This window comes from Nuphar pumila, chromosome 3 (assembly GCF_984573655.1).
Source record: "Nuphar pumila chromosome 3, dmNupPumi1.hap1.1, whole genome shotgun sequence".
Taxonomy (NCBI): Eukaryota; Viridiplantae; Streptophyta; class Magnoliopsida; order Nymphaeales; family Nymphaeaceae; genus Nuphar; species Nuphar pumila.
In genome coordinates, this window is record NC_143251.1 from 143,002,347 (window position 1) to 143,028,550 (window position 26,204).

Genomic DNA, 26,204 nt, shown 5'->3' on the forward strand with positions numbered 1-26,204 from the left:
TGCAAACTTTTCAAAAATTTTGCAACCAACAATGCAACTCTTTACAAACTTCATGAGTAGTGTCACCATTTTTGTACTATAGATGTGAAAATCATAAAAAAATTTGCAACCCCTGGAAGAAATTCTATTTTTTTTTTTTGCAAAATTTTTTATTCACCTCCAACATTTGCAAGAGATTCACCGAAAAAATCACTAGAGATGGGCCAAAATTTTGGGTTTGCGAAAATAGGGCATCCATATGCAAAAAAGGTTGAAAATAAAGTGTTATTCTTTCACAAAATGAAGTCGCTCATATATTGCATTAATTTCATTCTTTCACAAAATGAAGATTCTAATACATTGCATTTATTTGATTCTTTTACAAAGTGAAGTCGTTCATACATTGCATTCATTATATTCTTTTACAAAATGAAGTTGCTCATACATTGCATTTATTTCATTCTTTCACAAAATAAAGTCACTCACATATTGCATTCATTTCATTTTTTTATAAAAAGAAAACACAGTATACCATCGTTGATTCTACATTCTGTGTTCTCCTGATTTTTTCTATCCCACCCATACCATATGATCGAATGAATGCTAACTATGAGATACATCAACTCTACATCATCATCGTCTAACACATTTTTCCGGCTATCACAGTTCTCTATTATGAAAATGCAACTCTCACGAATAACTTATGGACTTTTGGTTTTCTATCTCACTCATACCATAATATACTAATGATGCTTTTACCAAAAAAACTCTCCATCGATGAAGTGTCGCCGATCTTCTTACCATTGATGTTTTTATTAGAAAAACTCATCGTCGATGAAGTGTCGCCCATGCTTTTACCAAAAAAACTCGCCATTGTTGAACTGTCACCCATGCTTTTACTGAAAAACTCATGAAATGTCGCTCATGCCTTCGGGGTTTAGTACCACCGATGAACCGTTGCCGATGAGAGATTTTTGCAAAGCCTGAATGTTGTTGAAATGTTATCCAAAGAATTGAGAACCACCAATTGAGGATCAAAAGAACTGTATAGTTGTGCAAATAAGACATTTGGATGCCAAATAAGGAGTTGAAAAATAAAGTATTATTTATATAGAACAAAATTTTATAAGAGAAAAGAATTTTGCAATACCCCAACAAAACTCGTTTGAAATTTCATAAGGTACAAACTCATACAATACTTAAAAGGATTTTCGCAACATGCCTTGCGATACTCATTACGATTTTTGCAGGTGTTTTAAAATTTCACAATCATTTTTGAAATATCACAACTCATGCAATTTTTATTTTGTTGACGAGTTTCGTGGGTCCATCCACTTTTACCCTCATGACCTGTGAAAATAAAAAATTCACAATATTGAAGAGTAAAATCATAAAAAAAATAGCAACCCCAAATTGTCCATTTGGCAGATTTGGTAAATTGTGCGGCATTTTTTAAAACGCGTTATTTTGTGGTACAATACAATCAGTTTCCATATCTTTTATAGATAGGTATGCTTCAGATTCATGTTAATTAAAAGTTATAAACTTTATCATTTAAATCCTAAACTGCTATTACAAAAATATTTTGGCAGAATAAACAAAATGATCAGGTCCCTTGTGAGATTTCTCTCATGCAAGATTTAAAAGAACGGCCTAACTTGGACAAAAACAGGGTAATACACACCTTCGAACAATGTGAATTGGGCAATCGAAATTCAAAAGGGAGAAAAAAGTAAAAAGCAGCACAAGCACCTTTGCAAAATAAATAGCATTTCAACAACCTCATAAAGATACAGTAGTTTCAGAAGATACTGAATCTGAAGATATTTCAGTTCAGTGTAAGAATTCTGCATATTTTACTATGGAATAAAAGGTAACAGTGTCATCTTTTTTGTAGAGGAAAGAGCAGCTCATATATGACTCCCTCAACAACTTACAGCAGCTGGTAACAGTGCAGTGGACAGATGAATAAATCACGAAACTATAGCTTGAAGCAGAACTTGTTACCACTTCCTAATTGAAAATTGACAGTTCATAGTACATTGTTTTACAAGTTCATCTTTCTTAATTGCCTGCACTAGCGTATCAGCATAATGTTACCAAGTCATGGAGAATTGATACCGCATGTGAGCCCTGGTCTACCTGATCATACAGCTAATTAATTACAAAATATATACAGCTAGAGCCAACTTGGGCCCACGGCGTTAGTTGAAATGCCATTGGAGGGAGGACGGGCCCCAACTTTTGACAAAGAACGATATTGTAATTTGACACTTTCTGCATTATCAAGTGTCTTAACCACGTACCTGTAATATGAACAAGTAAACATCAAGAAAATAGGACTACTCATTAACCAATCACAAAAGGGAACACCAACTAAGAGTCAAGCACTGATATGACCATTATGCAAATTCTGAGACTCGGGCCAACATTATGATGTTATCATGCATAAAAATGCTAGTGGCATTCAAGAAATTAAACACGAAAGCTCGAGGAGGTTTTTGGAGAAAACTTGTATTGTAAACGCAGCAGTACTATGACCAATTGCCCGGACTTGGAACCCTTTTGCACTGGAAAGCAATGCTATCAAAATATCATAGTATATCACAAACTACCGCTTGTACACTGGAAAACGTTACAAAAAATCAACCATAAGCAATGGTATCTCAATAACTTATGAAGTATGTCCGAGACAACCACAAAGGTGAAAGCATTAAGCATGCAATTTTCATCTAATGTTCAACATTTCAACTAACAAAACTGCAGCACCAATCAATTGGTACCAGTCCAATATCCTATTATTTGGTTGTCGCATAAAAGATTAAAGACTTGGTGGTGTTCTTTCTTTTTAAAAGGAAAACAAAGACTTTGTTGCTTCCATTTCCAGCAAGATTGTAGCAACCTTAAAAAAAATTGTTTGGATCGGGTCGGATCCATATTTGGACCCGACACGGATCCAAAGGGGGGACAGGCGGTCGGGCACCCCGACCGCCTCTCCCGTGCCTTCTAAGGTCACAAGGCAAGGGGGGGGGGGAGGGAGGGAGGTTCTCGAAACCCCCCTTTCTTCTACGCTCTCCCGACTCTCTCTTTGAAATCTCTCCCTCACTGTCTCTCGTCTCTCTCACTAAGCTCTCTCTCTCTCTCTCTCGCTCGTCTGCTGCCGCCACCGCGACCACCCTTCTCCAGCGAGCCAGCTCGGAGCCCTCCGTCGCCATCGTTGTCGCTGCGGCCGACGCCGACGCCGGCGACCCCTGGTACGCCGCCTCCTACTTTTCTCCCGCTTTTTCTTTTCTTCTTCCTTTCGTCGACTAACAGGGGCAAAAGCCCCTGCCGATTAGTCTGTTACGACAGAGGAGGGGCTCGCCCCCCTCCTCTCTGTTCCCTCTGTCACGGCGGGGGAGGGGCTGAGCCCCTCCTCCCTGCCTCCTATTACGGCAGAGGAGTGGCTCGCCCCCCTCCTCTCTGTTCCCTCTGTCACGACAGGGGAGGGGCCGAGCCCCTCCTCCCTGCCTCTTGTTACGGCAGAGGAGGGGCTCGCCCCCCTCCTCTCTGTTCCTTATGTCACGGCAGGGGAGGGGCCGAGCCCCTCCTCCCTGCCTCCTGTTACGGCAGAGGAGGGGCTCGCCCCCCTCCTCTCTGTTCCCTCTGTCACGGCAGGGGAGGGGTCGAGCCCCTCCTCCCTGCCTCCTGTTACAGCAGAGGAGGGGCTCGCCCCCCTCCTCTCTGTTCCCTCTGTTCGGCAGGAGAGGGGCACGACCCCTCCATGCTTCTGTTACGTCAGGGGAGGGGTCGAGCCCCCCCCCCTCCCTGCTTTCTGTTACAGCAGGGGAGGGGTCGAGCCCCTCCCTGCACCCCTGTTGTTCGGGGGAGGGGGGGGGGGGGCTCGAGCCGCCTCCCTGCTCCCTCTTCTCTGGCATCGAGCAAGGGCTTCGCCCCCTGCCTGTTCGCGTGTTTGGCAGGTAGCGGCGGAGCCCCTTGCCTCCCCCTTTGTGGCCAACGGGCAGGGGCCTAGACCCTGCCTCTTTGCACGTTCGTCAGGCAGGGGTGAAGTCCCCTGCCTCCCCTTCGTTGCTGACAGGCAGGGGTGAAGTCCCCTGCCTCCCCTTCGTTGCTGACAGGCAGGGGCTTTGCCCTTGCCTCTCTTTTATTTTGTCAGGCAGGGGCACAACCCTGCCTAACCTTTTGCTTTCTCAGGGCAAGGGTGCAACCCACTGCCTCCCCGTTGTCTGCTGACAACATGTCAACGGGGGCTCGCGGCCCTGCCCCTGCTTCTTGCGCTTATAGCAGGTGTGCAAGGGCACGATGCCCGTGCCTCTGCTTCCTTCACGTCAGGACGACGACAGTGCCCCTGACCTTCTATTTTTGGTATTAGCTTGCTAAGATCATTACTTTTGCAGCTCGAGCGATGGATCCTGCTCGCGCTCCGCGACCCGAGCCGTTCATCGCTTACACTTGCAGACGACAGCAAGCTTACAACTCTCAAAAGTAGTGAAAGATTGCACAGAAGACTTGGACAATTGAATTCAATTAACTAAAAAGGGACCATTAAATAAATAAAATATATATATATAAATATATATATTTATACGAGTACGCATTTAACTCAAGGACGCGGTTTCGTGATCCTTGTCCTTTACTTTGTCGTTGCGCATCGCGCAAAGGTTTTGCATTGCACTCCTGCTTACGGTCCTTTACTTTGCCGTCACGCATCGCGCAAAAGTTCTGCGTTGCACTCCTGCTTACAGTCTTTATTTTGCCGTCGCGCTTTGCTCCAGGCTCTTGCTTTTGCATATGTGTTGTTACTGCCTTGCTATTGCAGATGACGCTCAGGTTCTCGCTCATTGCATACGCGTTTGAGGCATCCTCGTGGAGGATGCAAGAGACATCTATCACTCCCTCTTGCGACAAGAGTTCAGTCGGGAGCTGGCAATACACCTTTGTCTAAGGAGAGGGATATCTCGCAAGGATCCTGGCTCTTCGTGTGCGCAATCCTGCAGAGTCGACTTGAGATTTTAGGGAGCTGCGCAAAAGCATCAAAGACTGCCCCGAATCGAAGCATTTAGAAGGATGTGACTGGCTGGTTCTGCTCGCCTTTTTGGTATATCTTGGGTGATCTCGAATTGGGGGTTCGAGCGAACTTCTTAGCGGGTGTTCTATTGAGAAACCCGCATCCCTTCTATCGAGACCGGTATCGAGTCATGCGAGACATGTAGATACCCCGATAGCGGATGAGATTCGTGAAAATCGCATGCATAATGTTGGCACAAGGTACTGCTGTTTCAAAAGATAAAGTAAAGTTGATAAATTTTACATCTTTGCGAAACACTCCTGTTGAGGCTTCTATTGAGGAGCTATACCCCCTTCATCCTAGAGTACTTGTAGTCGTGCACGACACGTCTAGTACTACGATGATCGGATGAGACGGTCGTGCGACCTCGAACAGTGCTAAATGCACAATGCTGTAATCACATAAATGGCCTCACATTCGCCTTCACAGGCAAGATGCTCGAGTGGTTTAAAGACCACAACATAGGATGGGTCGTTAGTTAAGCAACCCCTAACGCACTCATACGCTTCTGGTTGTTCTGTCAAGGGAGAGGACAAAGCGGTACAAAACTCCAATGGACAGGTTGTTAACAACCACCCCACAGGCAATGATCCGGCCTTCCCAGTCATTGGAGTTAAGGGGAAAGGGGTTACACAAGTTAGCTCAACACTTTTGCAGAAGTTGGATGCATCTGTGGCACTGCTTTTCAGCCTCTAGGGAATCCTCTCTCGGCTAAAGCCGTCCCCTTTGGAGCGAACTCAACTAGCTATTCGGGTTATTGAAAATACATAGAATAACAGACGCCCAAACTAGTCTCAGTTGTTTCTACGTTTTGTCTGCGCGTACCCGCAGACCAGTAATATCGAAACATAAAGTTTGTTCACACTGGTCGATCGCTTGCTTGCTCGGTAGTTCAGTATGCTACTCGTTGAGTTGTGCACACCTGTCAAGGCGTTACTCTAGTTGGTTAAACTGCTTACGCAGATCTTTGCGGAGTAATAAGAAGCTTCTCATACTAGTTAAATGCTTATAATAATAGCATTATGTCAGTTGCTACATATTAGCATGTGACTTGCTTTACCCCTTGGTCGAACTGTTTGGTGCTTATTGTAGTGTAACACTTGTTAGCTTGCATATCTTATGATTGATGTGATTGCATACAGCTCGTAATCTACGAACTGGTGGCAACTAGGATTGATGTGTCTGCTTGTCTTATAAGCTGCTTACATATTAAACTGTTGTCGTATGATTGCTTGTGAATGGCTTGTGATGCAATGGTTTATGCCTTATGATTAATTTAATTACTTGTTGATGGACTAAGCCATTTTATGGTAATTGCATGTTTTACGAGTGCTTGTCTTATTCAGTTTTGTTTGGCTGTCAGATAGAGTTAGTTACTCTTCGCCTATAAAATCAACTGGATTGCCATATCTGCGTGTTCTCATGTGTCGTTTACGCATGCTTTGAGGTCCTATTTGAGGATTGCAATATTCCTTGTGGCAATATTACGATGCGTAGGATTATATGCTTCTGTGTAGAGTGATACGATGCATATTGCTGAGATACATGCTTGTGCCCATATTGTGGCTACTGACCCCGAGGCGGTCAATGGTTCGGAGCAGTCGATTATTGATGCATGTATCACTGAGTGAGGTGTCTGTCGAGGACCTGATCTCCAAAGGATTATCTGCGAGGGCGTGTATGATCAAGACTAGGTACCCGGCTAGAGTGGTAGAATCTCTGTGAGGATGTACACTGTCCACGAACGGGTAGCCGCAAAGACGGTGAACTCCTGTGAGGAAGTGTATGGTCCAAGACCAGGTATACCATCTAGGGCGGAATTCCTTGTGAGGTTATATATTTCCCAGACCAGGTGATCCGGCGTTGATCTTGTTGTTTGTATTAGTGGCTATCGACCCTGAGAGCGGTCATTTGTGTTAAAGCGTGTATCGCAATGATTTTCATTGGATATGGCATTTGTTGGGGACCGACTTCCCAAAGGTTTCGCTGTGGGGGTATGTATGATCAAGATTGGGTAATCTGACTAGAGCGGTAGAATCTCTGTGAGGATGTACACTGTCCACGAACGGGTAGCCGCAAAGACGGTGAACTCCTGTGAGGAAGTGTATGGTCCAAGACCAGGTATACCATCTAGGGCGGAATTCCTTGTGAGGTTGTACATTTCCCAGATCGGGTAATCCGGATAAAGCGGTAAAATCTCTATGAGGATGTACACTGTCCACAAACGGGTAGCCGCAAAGACGGTGAACTCCTGTGAGGAAGTGTATGGTCCAAGACCAGTTATACCCTCTAGGGCGGTAATTCCTTGTCAGGTCGTATATCTCCCGGACCGAGCGATCCGACGTGGATCTTGTGTTTTTGCTTACCATAAAAAGTTATGGTGAGCTGTGATTGTCTTCTGAGATCGTTTGTGATAGCCAACTATGAATTCATAGTTTCGGCTTTCTGTTTTAGCATGATTACATGCATGACTCAGGTGTGAGAATCAGATCGTTAGCGATTTGAGTTAGTGATCATGTTTTGGACCTTCTACGAAAGGGTGGGCTTTTCTGGGAAAGTATGACGCCTTAGTGAGTCATGACCGGTGACTATTGGCCGCGTAAAGCTTTGAGAGATGAGAATAAATTAAGGTTGTTCAGGATAAAGCGTTTGTTAGAAGTAGTGAGAGCGATAAACGATGTCCTGATACTGATTCAAGGCAGAGACCTCATTATAGGAATGAGAACAAGCTAGTTGCGTGGTGGTTCACAGCCTACGATCAATTGAATCGTATGTTGCGTTTGTCAGTTGCACTGCTTACTTGCTTTGAACTGTTTACTCGCTTACACTACTTATTCGCTTGTACTACTTACGCGTTTGCACTATTCACCTGCTTGCATTGCTTACCTGTTTAACTGCATATCTGCTTTAAACTGTGTAACCTACTGAATTAAATGTACTTAATTCAGTTTCCTGTAGTCTTTCTTGTGCACCTACTAGTTTTTCGCGAAACTAACCCATTCTATGGGTACAGGTGATGATTAGGTACACTACGGGCGATGGCGCGATTGCAAAATGGCTTCAAGACTTCTTCTTCCTGCTCTTAGCTCGCGTCCTGGACGTTTTGGGTTTGTAACGGATTTTCCTTGGGATATCCGAATCTTGTGAGTTTTGGTTCTTTAGCTAACGTGCCCAAAGTTGTCAGCTTGCCTTCTGATTTAACAAAAGAATAGCCTTCCGCTGATTTCATAAACAAACTCTGAAGGAAAGAGATTTTTCCTAGTCTCTTGCCTGTTTTCTGAAAGGTTCCCAAGTTTGAAATTTTGGGGCGTTACAAAGATACCTGCATTGACATTTGACGAGCCCCAATCCGTTGGAAGTTCAAAATGTTTATTCCTTTATCTTGTCATGGAACATAGTTATCATCATTCTCATGGTAACTTTATGACCATCCAATTATTTGACCGGATGTTTTAGGGTGGGGGTGCACCCCTATCTCTCTCTCATGGTAATTTTTTGACCATCTGATTATTTGATTGGATGTTATAGGGTGATGCATGATGCATTAAAGCCAATTTAGTTAATTTGAACTTTCAAGCCTTAAGACTGTTAGACATCTCCTAATTCCTATTTTTTCTGAGACCTTTTCATCATCATCTATCTCCTGAATCGCTGTTAATCATCACATCCTAGATTTCTATTCTAGTAATCTCATGATGTGAATAACATCTCTTTCAAAAATAAAAGAAGATTAGACTAATGTCTTCATTCATGTCCAGAATCACTTTTTTTATTGATGCATGAAATTTAAGTATCAAATTAGATTTTTGTGCTATGTTCCATAACCTTAGGTTATTGTTAAATCAAACCAATTATCTTCTCTGAAGATGACTCAGACGTACATGTGTGCATACACAGGACCTCTAAAGGTTCTAACCTGAAATGCACTGAGCATTAATCTTAATTTGGGGTTGGTGTTCGTTATCACATGATTCGTACAAATTTCAAAAGAGGAATGAAAACTCTTGGTTTTAGGAGGGAAAGTAAAATGAGGTTTAGGAAACCCATATTAAAAATGAAGAAAATAAAAGATCTCAGGAGTAATTGCACCTAGAGATATAAAAGGAACATTCACAAATATATGCCACAATAAATTTTCATAACTAACCATCCGTTTAGGCACTGTGTTATCACAACAGCCTCTCGTCCAACAAAACGCTGTGGTGTTCTCTTGTTTCCCTGAACAAATTTATTAACAAATCTGTTTTCAATGTTCACAGAAGCAAGCATAATCATACTAGGCAACTAGCATACCTTGATAATGACCCGGTCACTGACAGCAAATGGAAACTGAACACCTCTGCCTCTTGAACCATCCATAGGAAGTGCATCACCAAAACTACCCTTTTCCTGCTTATCTCAAGAAATGAGAACTGTAACAGAAACAATACAGGAATTCAGCAAGGGTTCGATCTGCAGAAAGGCAAACCTGTTCAAATCTTTCCCTTCTTCTTTTAGATGTTTTTGATACTTGGAACTGTTCTTCACGTTGAAAGGCCTGAACCACAGAACGAAGTGCTTCCAATAATAAACAAAAATTAGCAAACCAGACAATTAAACATATATAATATATTGTTTCAAGGTAAAAGATACTTTATCATAAAGTAACATCATAAGATGGAAAACATTGATGATACTAAAGTTCATGTTGACACATATGCACATGTACTTTGTTTATATAGGGAAACTGTATCAATCACCCTTTTTGGAGCGTTTGAATGTCCTTGGATTTGCTTCTCGAGGTGGAATCAGGCATCGCTCCCATGCCAAATGCTCACTTCACGCAAACTGGGGATCTCAGATCCTCTGAGAGATACCCAGAGCCCAAAAACCATGTAGACCTGCCCCTTAGTCTCATTATGCAATTCCTAACAGCATTCTTCTGGCTACCTGACATTTATATCTGTATACAAGACCAGATTTAGCAGATTCATCACAGTTTAATAACATTTATATTTCTCACCCAAGGTATCCCAAATTATGAAAATTTAGAATGCCTGCCTAGGAGCTTCCCAGGAATCCACAGTTCACTCCAGATGCCTTGAGAATGCCCAAAAGCTTGTAACCAACAGTTGAAGCATTTTAAATATTTAGTTCTTAGGATCCAACCCATCCTCCATCGATCTTCAGCAAATTTCATTTCATATCATAACTATTAATTTTTCAGAGATTCATCCTTCATCATTAACTACTTGACCCAGTATGACTGAAGCTTTATGTATTTTATCATGAAAATCCACTCCTAAACTCATTTGAATCTCAGAATCACGAAAAAAAGAAGGGAGCAAAAAATAAAGAAATACTTAAAGGAACACTCTAGATTTTAAAACAAGATTAAATCAGGCTATTTTCAATGCATATCATAAAATGTAATATAAGATCAAATAAAAATGTCACATCAATTATGATTATTCCATGTATATCAGAGGTGGTTAATATTACACATACGTGTGTCCCAAGCATGCAAAAGTCACAACAATCCCAGTATGTGTGTATTTCTTGGCAAATTACTGAAACATCTGACTAATGAAATTTGTTCACAGAAGGCTAAACAGAATTTATGGTATTTATGTGCCGAGAAGCATTACTAATAACAGGACTAGATAACTGCAAATAAGGTTCCTGATTTTTAAACAGAAAACATTTTGGTACCAATATCAGAATAAATTTTCAACAAACAAAAAAATTAGGGAGGCATGTAAAAGGGTGGCCAATACCACCATAAATCGATGCAATCTGGCAGCCATTACCAACCAAGCTCAATGATAAGAGATAAGGCATTGTCTAACACTAGAATGATATCAAGTCCTTGTATGAACTACATAAGTAACAGCAGTTCCATGTTCTTACAAAGATTTGGTGCCACAGAATCAGCAGAAACTGCTTGTCCACAGGTATAGCAAACTTGCTGCACAAACATTGCAAAATAATAAATAAACCAAACCCCATAAAATAGACTTATGTATGAATAGCACTTAAAGCTTTTAAATGGGAAAAACAAATGCAGATTAAACCTTCTCAAGATCAAATAGCACATGATGATCGAGATTTAATGAAGTCCAAAATGACCATCTTGAGTAATACAGATTGCACTTGTTCTAGTCTTTGGCCTACCTTCACCCAGAATTTTAATGGCATTTTGGGAAATCAACTTTATAGCTCATAGACAAATCTTTTGGAATCAGCAAGATACATGTGTGTATGGAATTACAAAGAAAGTCTAAACAGATGTACACTAACTCCAGATATTCTCTTTTGTATTCTCAGATAAAGGATCTAGGGATCATCGAAATCCCATTCAAAGCAAGGGATGTCAAAAATCTGAAATTATAGAAAAACAGTAGTGAAAGATTTTTTTTCCAAATGTGTAATCTTCTTAAAAAATGGTTTCGCAAACACAAACTGTCCAAAATGTAATAAATAATACAAGAAATGAATTCATTATGAGATCACTGCAAAAAATGGCACTACAAGAGCTTATAACTAAATCATCTGGGTTTAAAGTATAAAAGATAATGATATTTTTTTAAAGATTACATAATTTACAAAGCAATTTGTTTTGGTTCAGAAACCAAATGAAACCACAGATTTTACAAAAAAATTGACATGTTCTAAAAAAATATTACATAGTTGTGTTTTATTTACTTTCCTACTGAATCCTAGTTAAAAACCCAATAGCTCTAATCCTTCTCTCATCAGTATGGAAAGCAATCAGGATTCAGGACATAAATTGTTTACTATTTCAACCCTTCACTTATGCTATATTGTTGCCATGATAGTCCAACTATTGACTTTTTGCCAATGAGTTTAACCACTCAAATTTTTGGAAATGAAAGCAAAATTTCACATCTAATGGCAGAAATGCAGTAATATTCACATGCTGAGGAAAACAGAGGCAACACAAAGAAAGACAAAATTTTAAGGTTTCCATGAGATTAAGCACAAGGCTCAGACATTCAGACATAAGCCTGATGCATAAATAACTAGATATTTTTAAGAACCAAACAAGTTAGAAATTAAAAATTCTTAAAAAGGAAAACTTTTAGAGTATTCTGCAAAAAAAGGGAGACTAATATGGTAACAAATTAGATGGTACTATGACTTATCCTGACAGACACATATTACAACCAGAAAAGCATACCAATGCTATGAAGCTAATAGCATTTGAATAAACTGTGGATAACAAACTGCTAAAAGCAACTAAATACATCACAAGTAACTCTATGGAAAAAGAGTAATATTTAACAAAGGCCAGAGGGAATAATATTTACAAAAAAAAGGAGTTTTTAACATCCATGGCCTTCCGTAGATATTAACAAGTTAACTACAAATTTAAACATGAGATAGTGATTTGATGAATTAATTGTCACCAACCATGGGCATTATAATGATTTTATTAAAAAGGAGTTTACTTGAATAATCTAAAATACAATTGCAGTTAAATCATCATTGCCATAACAAAAGGGTATATATGTGAAAACTATAACTTCAGCTTTTGCTGGGGTTCAACCCCACAAATACGGCACTAATGAAGTCAACCATTGAACATCAGAACCATAATAAAAATCAATAGAAAAGGCAAAAAAGAAACAAAGCTGTATTGATTGCTCACCATTCTAAGAACCTGTTGCACGCCACCACTCCCAAATGAATGACCACAAACTAGTATCATCGCATCATCCATGAGAGCGCCACTACATAAGAAGCCCATACAAAAGTTATAATTAACATTTTCATGCCAACGATTTGAATCAATGTATTAAAAGTTTAAATAATCAAATTATCACACATGCCAAAAGGTCACCATGTGATAAAATAATTATAAGTATATTTATCATATACATGATCATATGCAAATAAATGTGTGGTGAAGAACATGCAGTCTACAGTTGCATGGGCAGATATGCTACAGAAATTACAACCCTAATGCACAAATCAGGTAAAACTAGACATAAGCTGCAAACAGGAATCTTTTTTTTATCAGTTATGTAAGACTCTGTTTATTAAAAAAAAAGGGGGGGGGGGGGGGGGGGGGTGGATCCAGTTCACAGGATCCCCTCCCGTGCTCTATTTAAACCCCCCCCAAGGTGCGCATCTCTCTCTCTCTCAGGTCAGCCGGCGGGAGGGCGCGCCCTCCTGCCTTCATGCTGTCTGACCAGAGGGCAGGGGCTGTGCGCTGTTCCCTGCCCTCCTTTTCTCTGCCAGGCCGGTGGGCAAGGGCGCAGCCCCTGCCCTCCCTCTTTTTCCGGCTGGTGGGCAGGGGCGCAGCCCCTGGCCTTCCTTTTCGGAACGACCGGTGGGCAAGGGCGTAGCCCCTGCCCTCCCTTTCCTTTTCAGGCCAGTGGGCAGGGGCGCAGCCCTGCCCTCTTACTGCTGGGCTTGGTCCCGTTCACCGATTGGGCCGAGCTCGGTCCATGGCCTTCAAGGGACCGAGCCCAAGCCCGGTCCCGTTCACCGATTGGGCCGAGCCCGGTCCATGGCCTTCAGGGGACCGAGCCCAGGCCCAGTCCTATCCGAGGATGGGGCCAGGCAGCTGAGCCCGCCCCTTGTCTGTCTCTTGTTGATTGTATTTCGGAACCGGGCCCGGCTCGATTGAGGGTTCAGCCGAATCTGGCTCGGTCCCCACCGAGCCCAGCTCAGCCCCTCCCCTCTCGCGCTAGTCGGACTCAGCCGAGCCCGGCTAACCCTAGGGTCCCGAATTGGCTCACTTCGATTCGAAAACCGGTTCAGCTAGACGGCCCGAACCAGGGTCCGGTTCGATCCCTCGTAGTACCAACACATGATTTTAAAAGAAGAATTTTCTTGTTCTTATTTTCGCAGTACGACGAATCCTTTAACGCACCCCATCGGCACAATGGACTCTACGTGTGCACCGAGGCACGAGCCACTTATCACTTACACTCGAAATTGCCAACAAATCCGACATTCTCCGAGGTAGAAAAAAATTACATACAAGATAATGACAGGACAATTCAAAAACATGTGTATAAGCATATATAATATATACATATACACTTTTAACTCAAGGACGTGGTTTTGCGAATCCTTGTGCATTTAACTTTATGTCATTTAGTTTGCCGCCGCGTTGTTACGTGCCCAGGCTATTGCTTACGCATTTATTTAGCTGAGGTATGGTTTCATACCTCATGCATTGCTTACGCAATTTATTTAACTCAGTGTATAGTTTCGCACATCGAGTCTTCCGCGTTATTACGTGCACAAGCTACTGCTTATGCATTTATTTAGCCGATGTGCAGTTTTGTACCTCATGAACTGCTTACACAATTTATTTAACTCGATGTGTGGTTTCGTAAATCGAGTCTTGCTTTATGTCATTTACTTTGCCACCGCGCTGTTACGTGCACAGGCTACTGCTTACGCATTTATTTAGCCGATATACGATTTCGTATCTCGTGCACTACTTATGCATTCGTTTAACTAGAGTACAGTTTCGCACCTCGTGCACTGCTTATGTATTTATTTAGCTAAGATACGATTTCGTACCTCGTGCACTGCTTACGTATTTATTTAGTTAAGGTATAGTTTTGTACCTCGTACACTGCTTACGCAATTTATTTAACTCGATGTGTGGTTTCGCACATCAAGTTTTGCTCTATACATTGTCGTTGTGTTGTAATGTGCACAGGCTTACGATTGCTTTAAAGACACAGATTTGCACATGACTCGTCCAGTCTTTTAAAAAAGGATTTCTTGTGAGATTCCAATATTTGAATATGCATGGTTTTGAAAAGCAAAAACGAAAAAATGACAGTTGCTCATTCGCAACCAAGTCTTTTCCTCAAACCTGCGTAGCCTTAAGAGGTACGTACTGTCTTTTGTTTGTTATCCGAAAATGACTCGGATCTCCTCGACCAAGAACACGGGAAGTTGAAGTTTCTTTCTGAGAAACCGATACCCTTTTCATCGTAGTGGTACTATTAGACATGCGTGGCATGTTAGTACTACGATCATCAGATGAGAGGTTTATGGTGACCTCGTATCATGCAATTAGCATGCAATTGCACAATGATAAAATGAAATCACATAAATGATAATAGTCGGGACTTTGAAAATTCTAAATAATATTGGGGTTTCTTTCTGAGAAACCAAAATCCCTCTCATCATAACGGTACTATCAGGCATGCACGACGTGCTAGTACTACAATGATTGGAGGAGAGGTTTATAGTAACCTCGTAGCGTGCATATGCACAATGATATAAAAGTGGTAATCACACAAACAGTGATAATCGCCTTCACAGGCAAGATGCTCGAATGGGTTCAACGAACCAGAGCATGTAGAATGGGTCGCCAGTTAAAATAGAACTTGACGTACACATTCGCCTCCTTAGTTCCATCAAGGGAGAAGATGGGATGATACAAAAACTTTGATGGACAGGTTGTTAACAACCACTCCTCGAGGGTGTACCCGGTCATCGGAGTTAGGGGACGGGGCTACCAAAAATTATCCTAGGTAGTAGTTCTCATGGACTTCTGCAGAAGTTGGATGCATCCCTTGCCACGAATTCCTCTTGAGAATTCTCTCTCGGTCACTAGCCTTCCCCTTAGGAGCGGACTCAGCTAGTTGTTCGGATATCAAAATACATAACACAACAAACCCCTGGGCAATCTCAGTTGTTTCTACGTTCTCTCCTGTGCGTACCCTCAAGCCAGTTTAATATCGAAACAAAGTTATAATGTTCATTTTACTTATTTCGACTTGCACACAACGAAAGGAACAACATATATGTTAGTTTTATTCTAAATTTTGCAAGCATGCTCATTCTGCTCACTCTTCGGAGACATTTGATAAAATTGAAACGTTACAGAAACAAGATTAGCATGCTAATTTTTGCTTATTCTGAACTGTATGTCACGAATGGAACTACACATGTGTTAGCCTTACTCTGAATTGTTATATCTATGCACCTATTAGATTTTTATCGATCTGACCCTGTTTCATGGGTACATGTGATGATTAGGTCAGTACGGCAAGCGATGCTTTCATTGAGATGTGGTACTTAAGAATTTTTTTGTATGCTCTCATTAGTCATGCCATGGATGGTTTGTATGCTCTTATGAGACTGCTCTATCGGCATATCATCTACATATTCATGTGTCGTACACATATATCTATGCATGTTCCTTATGTGCCATTTCAAATTTGTTGTTTGGTATTTTGTTGAAAAATTAGACGTGTTCTCAAATTAAATAAAATTAATATTTTCTCTTAAAATAAGTTATTGATTTATTGGTTCTTGTGTAAGCATGATAATTCATAAAATATTTTCTTGGGTATGTTAGTATATTTATGATTATTTTTGCATGTTCCTATGCATATCTTATGTGATCCTTTATAAGCTTTTATGTAGGATATGTGGCTTTAAAGTTATTAGATTATGGTATATAAATGATCTTTTATCTCTTTGAGAGTGTTCATGATTAGTTGTACTTGTGTATGCTCTTGGTTTTCTCTATAGTTCTTTGAAAAATCTCTATATATGTTTTGGCCCATTTAAAAATCACTATTGTTTCATAGGTAGAGTTATAATCCAGATTGAGCTACCTCTCTATATAGTTTGCAATATTGGTCATGCTAAGTCAAGACGTAATCTTGTTTTGTGAAAAAATATCAATTAACATCTTGTTTGCATATGATTGCAATGCATATGATTATATCGATTGACATCTTGTTGTGCACATAATTGCACCATATTCATTCTAAATTTTTCATCTACCGTTATTTGATTTTATTCAAAACTTTGTTTTTTCAAATTGGTTCTTATACATGAACTCACTTATTTGGAAATTGATTTATGTGAGTATTTATTTGCCTTCTTATGGCATTTGGTTGTCCATCACAGAATTTTATATGATGCATCTTTTCTTTTTGGCCTTTTTGTTGGGGTGAGTTATGTGCACCTCAGTTTGTGTCACATTAAATTGTCAGCTTGTACTATAACTCTATCTGACTATTGTTTGAACTTTGGTTTTATGAGTACGTTGTATCACTCATTTGTTTATTTGGCCATTGTTTTTATAGATGCTTATAATTATGTTTATATTTGATGGCTATCTACTTTTTCAAACCATAAAGTTTCGAAAGATTGTTAAAATTGATATCTTTTTTCTTCTTGGTGACATTAATTTGTTTTCATTACAAGCTCTCTTATCTCGTATGTTTTTTCTTATTATGTCTCCTATGTCTTATCTAAGTGTCATTATACGTAAACAAGAGATGTTTATTCATACTTTTGTGTGGTTTTTAGCCTTTTAGTGACATTGTGGTTATGCTCTTGTTCTAGTAGCTGATGGACTTGATTTTTGAGGTTTCGAGGTCTAGTGAAGTGATTGCTTGTGGTGGTCAAACTAGTGTTAAGATTTGCAAATATCATTCATTGAGTTAGGTGGCATTTTTAAATCTCTTCGTAAATTTTTTAAACTCATTTGCTCTTATATGGAAAATGGTTATTGAAATATTTTCATGCATCGTGCATTAAATATGCTTCAATTAAATGATTAAGGATATTTTAAATTTATTCCATGATTGATTGTCTTGCGTGTTTTGCACAAATTCAATTAATGCGTTTCTCAACATATGTTAATGAAATATTTCTTATATTTTACTTGCGACTCTCCTTGTGAGTTGTTGGTGTGTATCTCCATTGTGAGATTTCTTGATCTAAACGTTTATTGATATTTGTGAAATTTTAAATATCTTCATACTTGTAAGTTGTTATCGCTTGAAAGGTTTTCTTAAAATTAGTCTATAAGTGACTTTTTCATTGATTCTAAACTATTGCATGGGGTTAATATTGATTCTAAAAATGATTAATTGATCTAAGTGTATTTGTGTTTTCTTAAATCTTTATTGAATAATTTAAATCATTTCTTGTATCTTCCACTCTATAAAAATGATTTGTAATTTATACTCCTTTGTGAGTTATTTATTCATGGTATTGTTTGAAAATCCATATTTAATACCTTTTATGCATTAATGAACTTTTCATGATAGATGCATGTTTTTATGAATGTTTTAAGTAATTAATAATTTATGAACTTATCCTTGGAGATATTTGATGCATGCATCTCTCTTTTTGATAATATGCAATTTTGAATTAACAACTGTGATTTATTAAAATTATCTATTGAGATGAGTCTCTCAATGACTGTTGTGTTTGAAGTTAATGATTTTTTCAAAATTAATTCTTACTTTAAATTATTTTGATTTAAAAAAATGTTAAATTGACTTATTAAATATTTTTTATATTGTACTTTTGTGTTTGGCCATCCTCTCTCCATAATATATATATATATATATATATATATATATATATATATATATATATATATTCTAGTTGGATTGCTGAGATGCGTATGCTGAGATGGATGTGTGGAAATACAATAAAAGATAAGATTCAAAACGAGGAGATACGTAAGGAGGTAGGTGTTGCCCCCATTGAAAATAAGATGAGAGAGAATAGTTTACGGTGGTTTGGACATATTCGGCGAAGGCCTAATGATGCTCCAGTTAGAAGGATGGAGAAATGGGAAAATATATTAGTTAAAAGAGGTCGGGGTAGGCCTAGGAAGACATGGATGGAGGTGATAGGAAAGGATATGAATGCTTTGAACCTCACCGAGGACATGGCATTGGATAGAAACGATTGGAGGAGAAGGATTCATGTGGAAGACCCAGAATGATTTTCTTTTTTGGTTCATATCGCCGACCCCAATTGTTTTGGGATGAAGGCGTAGTTGTTGTTGTTGTTGTTGTTGTTGTGGATTGTTGTTTTGCTATGTTTACAAGTTCTCAAAATATTGGCGTAATTGATGATTCTAGAGACCTTTCAAACATATCAAGGAAGACCTAGAAGCCCCCTCAAGAATTTGTATTATGGAAGCTGATGAAGTCAAATGACAAACTTTTATGTAATGGGTTCTTTCTTTGTATTTGTAAATTTACAGTAGTGAAAGAAAAGTAAGGCAGATTGATATATATATATATATATATATATATATAGTCCAAAAGTTGGACATAAATGACCCTGGGTGCGTTGACCGCACCGGGTGCCATACCCGCACGCGCACCCTCGTCGCGCGGGTGCACCCAGTTGGTCAAGTCCCTGTGACATAGTTCATGTGTGACTTGTAAAGTGAGAGAGTGATGGGTAGTTTTAGGTTTTTTGTGTTTGTGAGTGTATTGTAGTGAGACCCTTATATTTATTTCTTTTATGTATTTTGTTATTCATTATGAATGAAATTATCTATTCATACAACTTGTATCAAGTTTTATATTGTTAGTATACAAATACATTTTGATTGGCATTTGGACTACGATTTGGAATGTCTTGGGTTCCGTGCTATTTCATTACAAGTACACCATGGCTATTTTCCAAATCAAAGGCATGACAGTGCAACTGTAGAGCACTTGGAATGCTTTTATGCTATTGGAATCAGAAGCAGGTACCAGATCACATACACCGAATACTGGACATTGGATCAACATAAGAAACCATAACATATTGGACATTGGATCAACATAAGAAACCATAACATATTCTCAGCAGAGTGAGGAGCACTTTTTGCATAAACAAAAACAATAATCCCTCAATTTTGTCCCGCATTTTCTAAAAATGCAGTCCTAGCATTAGTGTAAAGAACTAGCAATTATCACAAAATGAAAATATGAACACATTCTCCAAAAAATTGTAGACTGCAGCTCATGTTCATGAACTTGCGCCAACATGAAATCCACACATTGCGCTCCCAAAGTTAGTCTGATGGGTTTGACTACAAAACTTAACATGTATCTCAATTATTGAAACGCAGTTAAAAGGATAAGCCCAAATAAATTGACTTTGACTCTATGTCACATGGATGCGGGTACGGGTATGGTTGCGACACGGGTGCAGAGCAATTTCAAAAATTTTGGACACGGGGACACGGCTATATATATATATAATAAGATTGTAAATTTTAAAGCAAAAATAAAAAGTAATTTTATTGAAGTAACAACACAAACTTACCAAAATATAACACATAAAGAAGGAGGAAGACGATCGAAGATCGATTTTTTTTTTTTAATTTGTATACGTCTTTTGCCCTAAAAAATGGATGAAAATAGACTCGATCAAAGTTGACCGAGTCCAAAATGTGGACGGACTCAGCCTCGGTGCGTTGACCGAGTCTGACACTTAGTTGGTCGTGTCCGTGTCGGGTACGATCGACGTCGACCTTTTAGCCGAGTCCGTGTGACTTAGCTTTGACTGTAGATTATAGCAAATGTTTTGAAATAATTCTATCTTTTATTTGAAATGAGAATCTACAGCAAATGGCCTGAAATGACCAAAGTAGTCCAAGCCATTGCGTCTCGGACCATATCTGATTCCCACAATTCCAACTGAATCTATAAAGGGCTATGTCACAGGGACTCGGCCAATTGGGTGCCACACCCGCGTCGACGCAACGCGGGTGCGCGTGCGGGTGAGGCACCCGGTGCGGTCAACCTGACCCTGGATGCATTGACCGCACCCAGGGTCATTTATGTCCAACTTTTGGACTTTATATATATATATACATATATATATATATATATGTATGTATTTTTTTTTGCCGCACCCCCGCGCCCAAGTTTTTTGAAAGTGTCGCACCCGCACCCATGTGACATAGATAAAGAGCTAAGTCACACGGACTCAGCTAGGGAGGCGCTGCACCCGAGTCGACACGCCTCGACACGGGTGCGGCTTCGGACATGGGTCGAACTCGGTCAATGCCAAGTCGGGCTCAGTCAACGAGTCGAGGCCGTCCTTGTTTTGGACTCGGTCAATGTTGACTGAGTCCAAAAATGTCCATTTTTAGGGCAAAAAACAAAAAAAATGATCTTTTGATATATTTTTTTAAATATATATATAGCATGAGTCTCAAACAAAAGCCCCAGAAACAGACCCGCGCTAGGGAGAGCCCTCGAACCCCCTTTCTGCAAGGGCAAAAGTACAATTTGCAAAGTTTGTAAAAACACTCATGCTGGTGCCAAACTTTAGAGGACAATATCCACATATAATGCACACACTGGATATATTATTATATATATATATTTTTTAAAAAATATATATACATATATATATAGCCGTGTTCCCGTGTCCAAAATTTTTGAAATTGGGCCGCACCCGTGTCGCACCCGCACCCATGTGACATAGATAAAGGGTTATCTCAAGAAAAAACCTCTCACAGGTTGATGAGGCACTGCATACTGATCTCCTAGCAACATTCACCCTAATTGACATTAGGTGTGATATTACATGTTGGTGGTCCAAGCAGAGATCAACAGATCAAACTATTAATACTCACAAATGTTATTGCATTTTCCTTTCCGAGGTTTCAGGAAGTTTGGCATCTGGGGAGTAGAGATTAACAACAAACTTGATATGCAACATTTTAACATGACTCAACAATTTCACAACATTCTGCAATAGAAATTGCCCTTGTGAAAAAGAAAAAACAAGACTTTAACATGTCCCCCATGTTTGTTTAATTAAGACTATTAGATGTATCCACCATGTTAATAACCAAAATTTAAAAGATGAAGACATAAATCACTGAACACATAGGCATGAAGTCTTCTATCAAAAGGTTAAGTTAAAAGTCATAAGAATCCTGAAATCAATTAGTGGAGAAGAAAACCCATTAGTCTCAGAGAAAACACAGTGCTGGACTTACGTGAACGGATCAGAAAGAATAGCCCTAAGAGAATCCCCTGGTTCACTTGACAAAGGAGCATCTTTTCTTCCACTGAATCCACATCCGTTCTCCCCTCCTGTTTCCTTGTGTGTTATAGATGTGCTGGTTCCTTGCAAAATATGTGGATAGTAACCATCTAGTTCAGCAACTGTAACTGCATTGTCATAGCGTGTTGAACTACAATCATCAAGTCTACCTGGTTGGCATTCACTTAAACCCCCTCTAGCACTGTTTGTAGAGTGAATTCTAGGATCCTTAACCAGCCCTCTTCTACTGATGCCTGCCACATCAAAATAAAAATGAATATGCGAACAAATTGTAACAAAAACAAAAACAAATAAAGAAATCCATAAAACATGCATAAGCAAAACATGCAACAGGAAGACAACTAACATATTAGATATTCAAGGAAAAATGGACTCCTCTTCCCTTCAAACCCGTCTGCCCAACCAAAATAGCAGCTCCCTTCCCTGCTTCGGTAGCCCATTTAAGGCTCAGAGGTTACATATTAATGACCCGATTCTGAACATCATGACCTCCTCCTTTTGGTTGACTGCTATACAGACTCATCCATCTAGTTTTCCTTCCAGTGAAGGCAGAAACCAAAGACAATGGGAAAAACATCACATAGCAAGAGCCATATGCAAAGTTGCAAACTAGTCCTAGCCAACACACACACATATAGAGAGAGAGAAAGAGAGAGTAATGGGGTAGGGATAGCTGCCTACTCCAATCCGTGCCTACAGCCTCCTGGGTTTCTGAAGTTTTTTTTTATGTTTTTCTCAAATCTGACAATAAATGTGTTCTACATGCTTGATTTTAGAGGAATGGACTCTTGAATTGTCCGATTCTGACATGTGGGTAGGTGTTTATAAGGTTTGAAAATCAATTGTCTACAATTTTCATAAATATTTAAGCTGAAAAAATCATGTTTTTTCATCAAAAAAGCACAGCCCAAGTGTAATTTTCTAGCAAATCAACCATGCCGAACGCATGTGTGGGGCAAGCTTTGAGAAAAATGCCCTGAAATCCCCCGTTTGTTCACAGTAGACTCGTAACTTTGGTAGAAACCTACTCTCTCTCTCTCTCTCTCTCTCTCTCTCTCTCTCTCTCTCTATATATATATATATATATATATATATATATATATATATATATATATATATATATATATATATACACACACACAAGAGGGAAGAGTAGGTGCCTGCCAAAGTTAGGAGCCTACCGCAACCGAACAGTGGTTTTCAGGGTGTTTTTCGCAAATGTAACCCCACAGATGTGTTCGGCATGGTTGATTTGCTAGAAAATGACACTTGGATCATGTCTTTTCGATGAAAAAACATGAATATATATAGAGAGATATAGATATATAAAAGTTTGCTACAATCGTTTGTATGTGCAAACGACTTAGCAAACTTCATTTTTTTTGTTCCAAATGAACCCATGAATGTGATCTACATGTTTTTAGTGGGAACCAGTTTTGAATAGCTGGAATACAACCTATGTATAGGTTTTTTCAGCGATGCAAAAATGGATGGTTGTAATGCACCGATTTTTTCCGATTCAAAAACAATGATTCAAGGGTCATTTCCACTAAATTGAGCATGCTGAAGACATCTACGACTACAAGGTTAGAAAGAGTTAAAACAACTTGTATCGTGAGATTCTAACTAGATTGTACCTACAATCAACTGTATTAAATGTAAACCTATATATATTATTTATTTATTTATTTTTATGTCATGAACACAAATATCAGTTCCAGCCATGTCTCGACAAGGCAATTTTTTGTGATAATATAGGTTTAGTTGATAAATCTCCGGAAAGACTGCTTAGAATTTTATATATATATATATATAGAGAGAGAGAGAGAGAGAGAGAGAGTAGAGCATAGGTGCTTGAACATTAGGTACTTGTGATACGTGCTTGATGGGTTTTTCAGGTCTTTTTTATTTATTTTTAAATTATGACCGTACAGATGTGATCTATGTACTTGATTTTATAGGGATCAGCTCTTGAAGTGTTTGATTCTGATACATGGGTGGGTTTTTATAAGGTTTGAAAAATCAACGGTCCAAAATCTTTGTAAATTTTTAGGCTCCAAATATCATTTTTTCATTGAAAACACATGATTCAGGTGTGGATTCCTCGTAAATCGACCATGCCCAACACAATTATGGGGTCGGAACTGCAAAAAAAAACACTGAAAGAGCAGAAAAACCATCAAGCACATATCGCAAGCACCTAATGTTCAAGCACATACGCTCTACTATCTATCTATCTATCTATCTATCTATCTATCTATATATATATATATATATATATATATATATATATATATATATATATATATATATATATGACACAAAGTGACACTTCTAGACATACATAACCAGTTTTGAAGATGCATGTCATCAACAAGAAGAAATTGAACATAATAATAGACAGTAGAACCCTTCATCTAAGCCACCACGAGATACTTTATTCTAAACCCCTGGACTAACAGAAATAACCAAAGTGGAAAGAGTCAACAAGAAGATGCCACTAAATTCTATCCGACAACCCTCACTGTGTAAAAATAGTCAACAAAAGGTAGTCCTTTTAGCACTAATGGGTGTAAAGGCTACAGTATGGCAGACCACTTTATAACTGCAGCACTGCCTACTGTGTCGGACAATGGTTATGAGCAAAGATCTTCTGGCACGGCATACACCAATACTGACACTTTAGACACCAGAAGGGTAATCTTTGCCATCCAACCAGTGACACTATAGACACCACAGTGGTCTAACATTCTCTTACAAAGCCATTTCAAAAAGAAAAACGATAAATGTCCCTAGCGACATATGGGCAGAAGGGGACAGACTCGGAATCCATCATCGCAGGCAAGGCACTTGGTCACGCTTGGGTAGCCCCTTTTCTGCTGCAAACTAATGCAACTCGAGAGAAAGTATGGAAATCACGCTAGAGAATCACACTTGAACAGAGAACTACAACAACCCATCATCCATCATCCCGAAAAGAAAATCGTCAAAAATACAAATAAACAAAGGGAAGGCATTTGATCGCACTTGGGTAGCCCCTTTTCTGCTGCAAACTAATGCAACTAGGAAGAAAGTTTGGAAATCACGATAGAGAATCACACTTAAACAGAAAACAGCAATAGCCCCTCATCCCTAAAGAAACTAAATCACCAAAAAATTACAAACAAACGAACTACTAAAGACACCAAAACGTGACCGCTACAATCACCAGGCCCCGAACACCAACAAAGTTTAATCAAACAAGACAAACGCGTTAATCTCATCAAGCAAAACCACGAAACCCCCAATGCCAGAAATCAAGAAATTTTGAATAGTTCAAACTCTTTCAGCAATCCAACAACAAAACTCATCCCAAAAAACCACGCATGAAAGACTGAGTCATGAGATAAAATTATCGGAACAAAGACGAAGCAAAGAGAAGACGTACTGACAAAATGATGGTGTTTCTCCGAATTCCCATTGTTCCCTCCATTCTCTCTCTCCAAATTCCCTTCACGAACCTTCTCCGAACCACTCTGTACACTACCATTATTACTATTATTGTTACAACTACCACTACCGTTGTTATTGCTACCATTGACATTGTTCTCTTTGCCGCCATCGTTTCCGGCAGCCGCTCCGGCAAAGATCGGCTCGCACCCGCCCTTCGCGTTTACCAAACCTTCCACCTCTCCATCTCCCACGTCGTCGTCATCATCATCGTCATCGTCGTCACCGTCCGATCGATCTCTCTGGCGCCACTCCCGGCCGTCGGAACGCCGGTTCCGGCCGGCCTCCTGGATGCCGCCGGCCTCACCGTTCCGTTTCTCCTCTTCCGAGAAGAAGACGCCGCTCCGGAACTCTCCCTGCCCGCGGAAGTACCGCTCCCGTTCGTCGGAAAACAGCTTCTGGCCAACGAAACCGCCCACAGGGACGGTTTTTCGACTTGAGCTGAAGGCCGTCGGGTCGTCCCCGTGGAGGACGATCGTCCGGCTCATCCCGTTCTCTATCCCCTCGGAAACCATTTTCCGGGCGCCGGAAAACCTCTATCCACAATAGGGGCCGGATCTCCAAACCCTAGACCCAAAAAAGGGAGGGATTTTTTATTTAAATAAAGCCGATCTTTTTTTTTTGGTACCGTTTTCCTTTTTTTTCTTATTCTCCTTTTTTATAATAATAACAGGGTCTCCGTAGGAGCAGTTAGTGCACGTCACCTTGTGTTCGGACGTTGCAAGTTCGAACCTCATGTGTGGTAGAGTCTGCCTAACCTCAGCTTTCTCTGTAGAAAAAAAAAAATCAATGGTCCCGATTCACTCAAATCATTAGCCAAACAATACAATGCGAATAACCAATG

At 39.7% G+C, this 26,204-nt stretch overlaps 1 protein-coding gene across 3 annotated transcripts; it reads right to left on the reverse strand.

The window, feature by feature from the left end:
- Positions 1–1,732: 1,732 nt before the first annotated feature.
- On the reverse strand, positions 1,733–25,971 carry LOC149844197 (uncharacterized). 3 transcript variants are annotated; one of them, XM_090000396.1, is made up of 9 exons: positions 25,299–25,971; positions 22,021–22,104; positions 21,804–21,933; positions 12,699–12,780; positions 10,937–10,994; positions 9,516–9,604; positions 9,341–9,436; positions 9,195–9,265; positions 1,733–2,285 (listed from the first exon to the last, which is right to left on the reverse strand). In XM_090000396.1, the coding sequence occupies exons 1-9, from the start codon at positions 25,873–25,875 to the stop codon at positions 2,159–2,161; spliced, it is 1,314 nt and encodes a 437-aa protein (XP_089856522.1). In that variant the 5' UTR covers positions 25,876–25,971; the 3' UTR covers positions 1,733–2,158. The 3 variants fall into 3 exon arrangements, with proteins under 3 accessions (XP_089856522.1, XP_089856521.1, XP_089856523.1); XM_090000395.1 differs by having other exon boundaries at positions 21,804–22,104; XM_090000397.1 differs by lacking the exon at positions 9,195–9,265 and having other exon boundaries at positions 1,968–2,121; positions 21,804–22,104.
- Between the last annotated feature and the right edge of the window lie 233 nt (positions 25,972–26,204).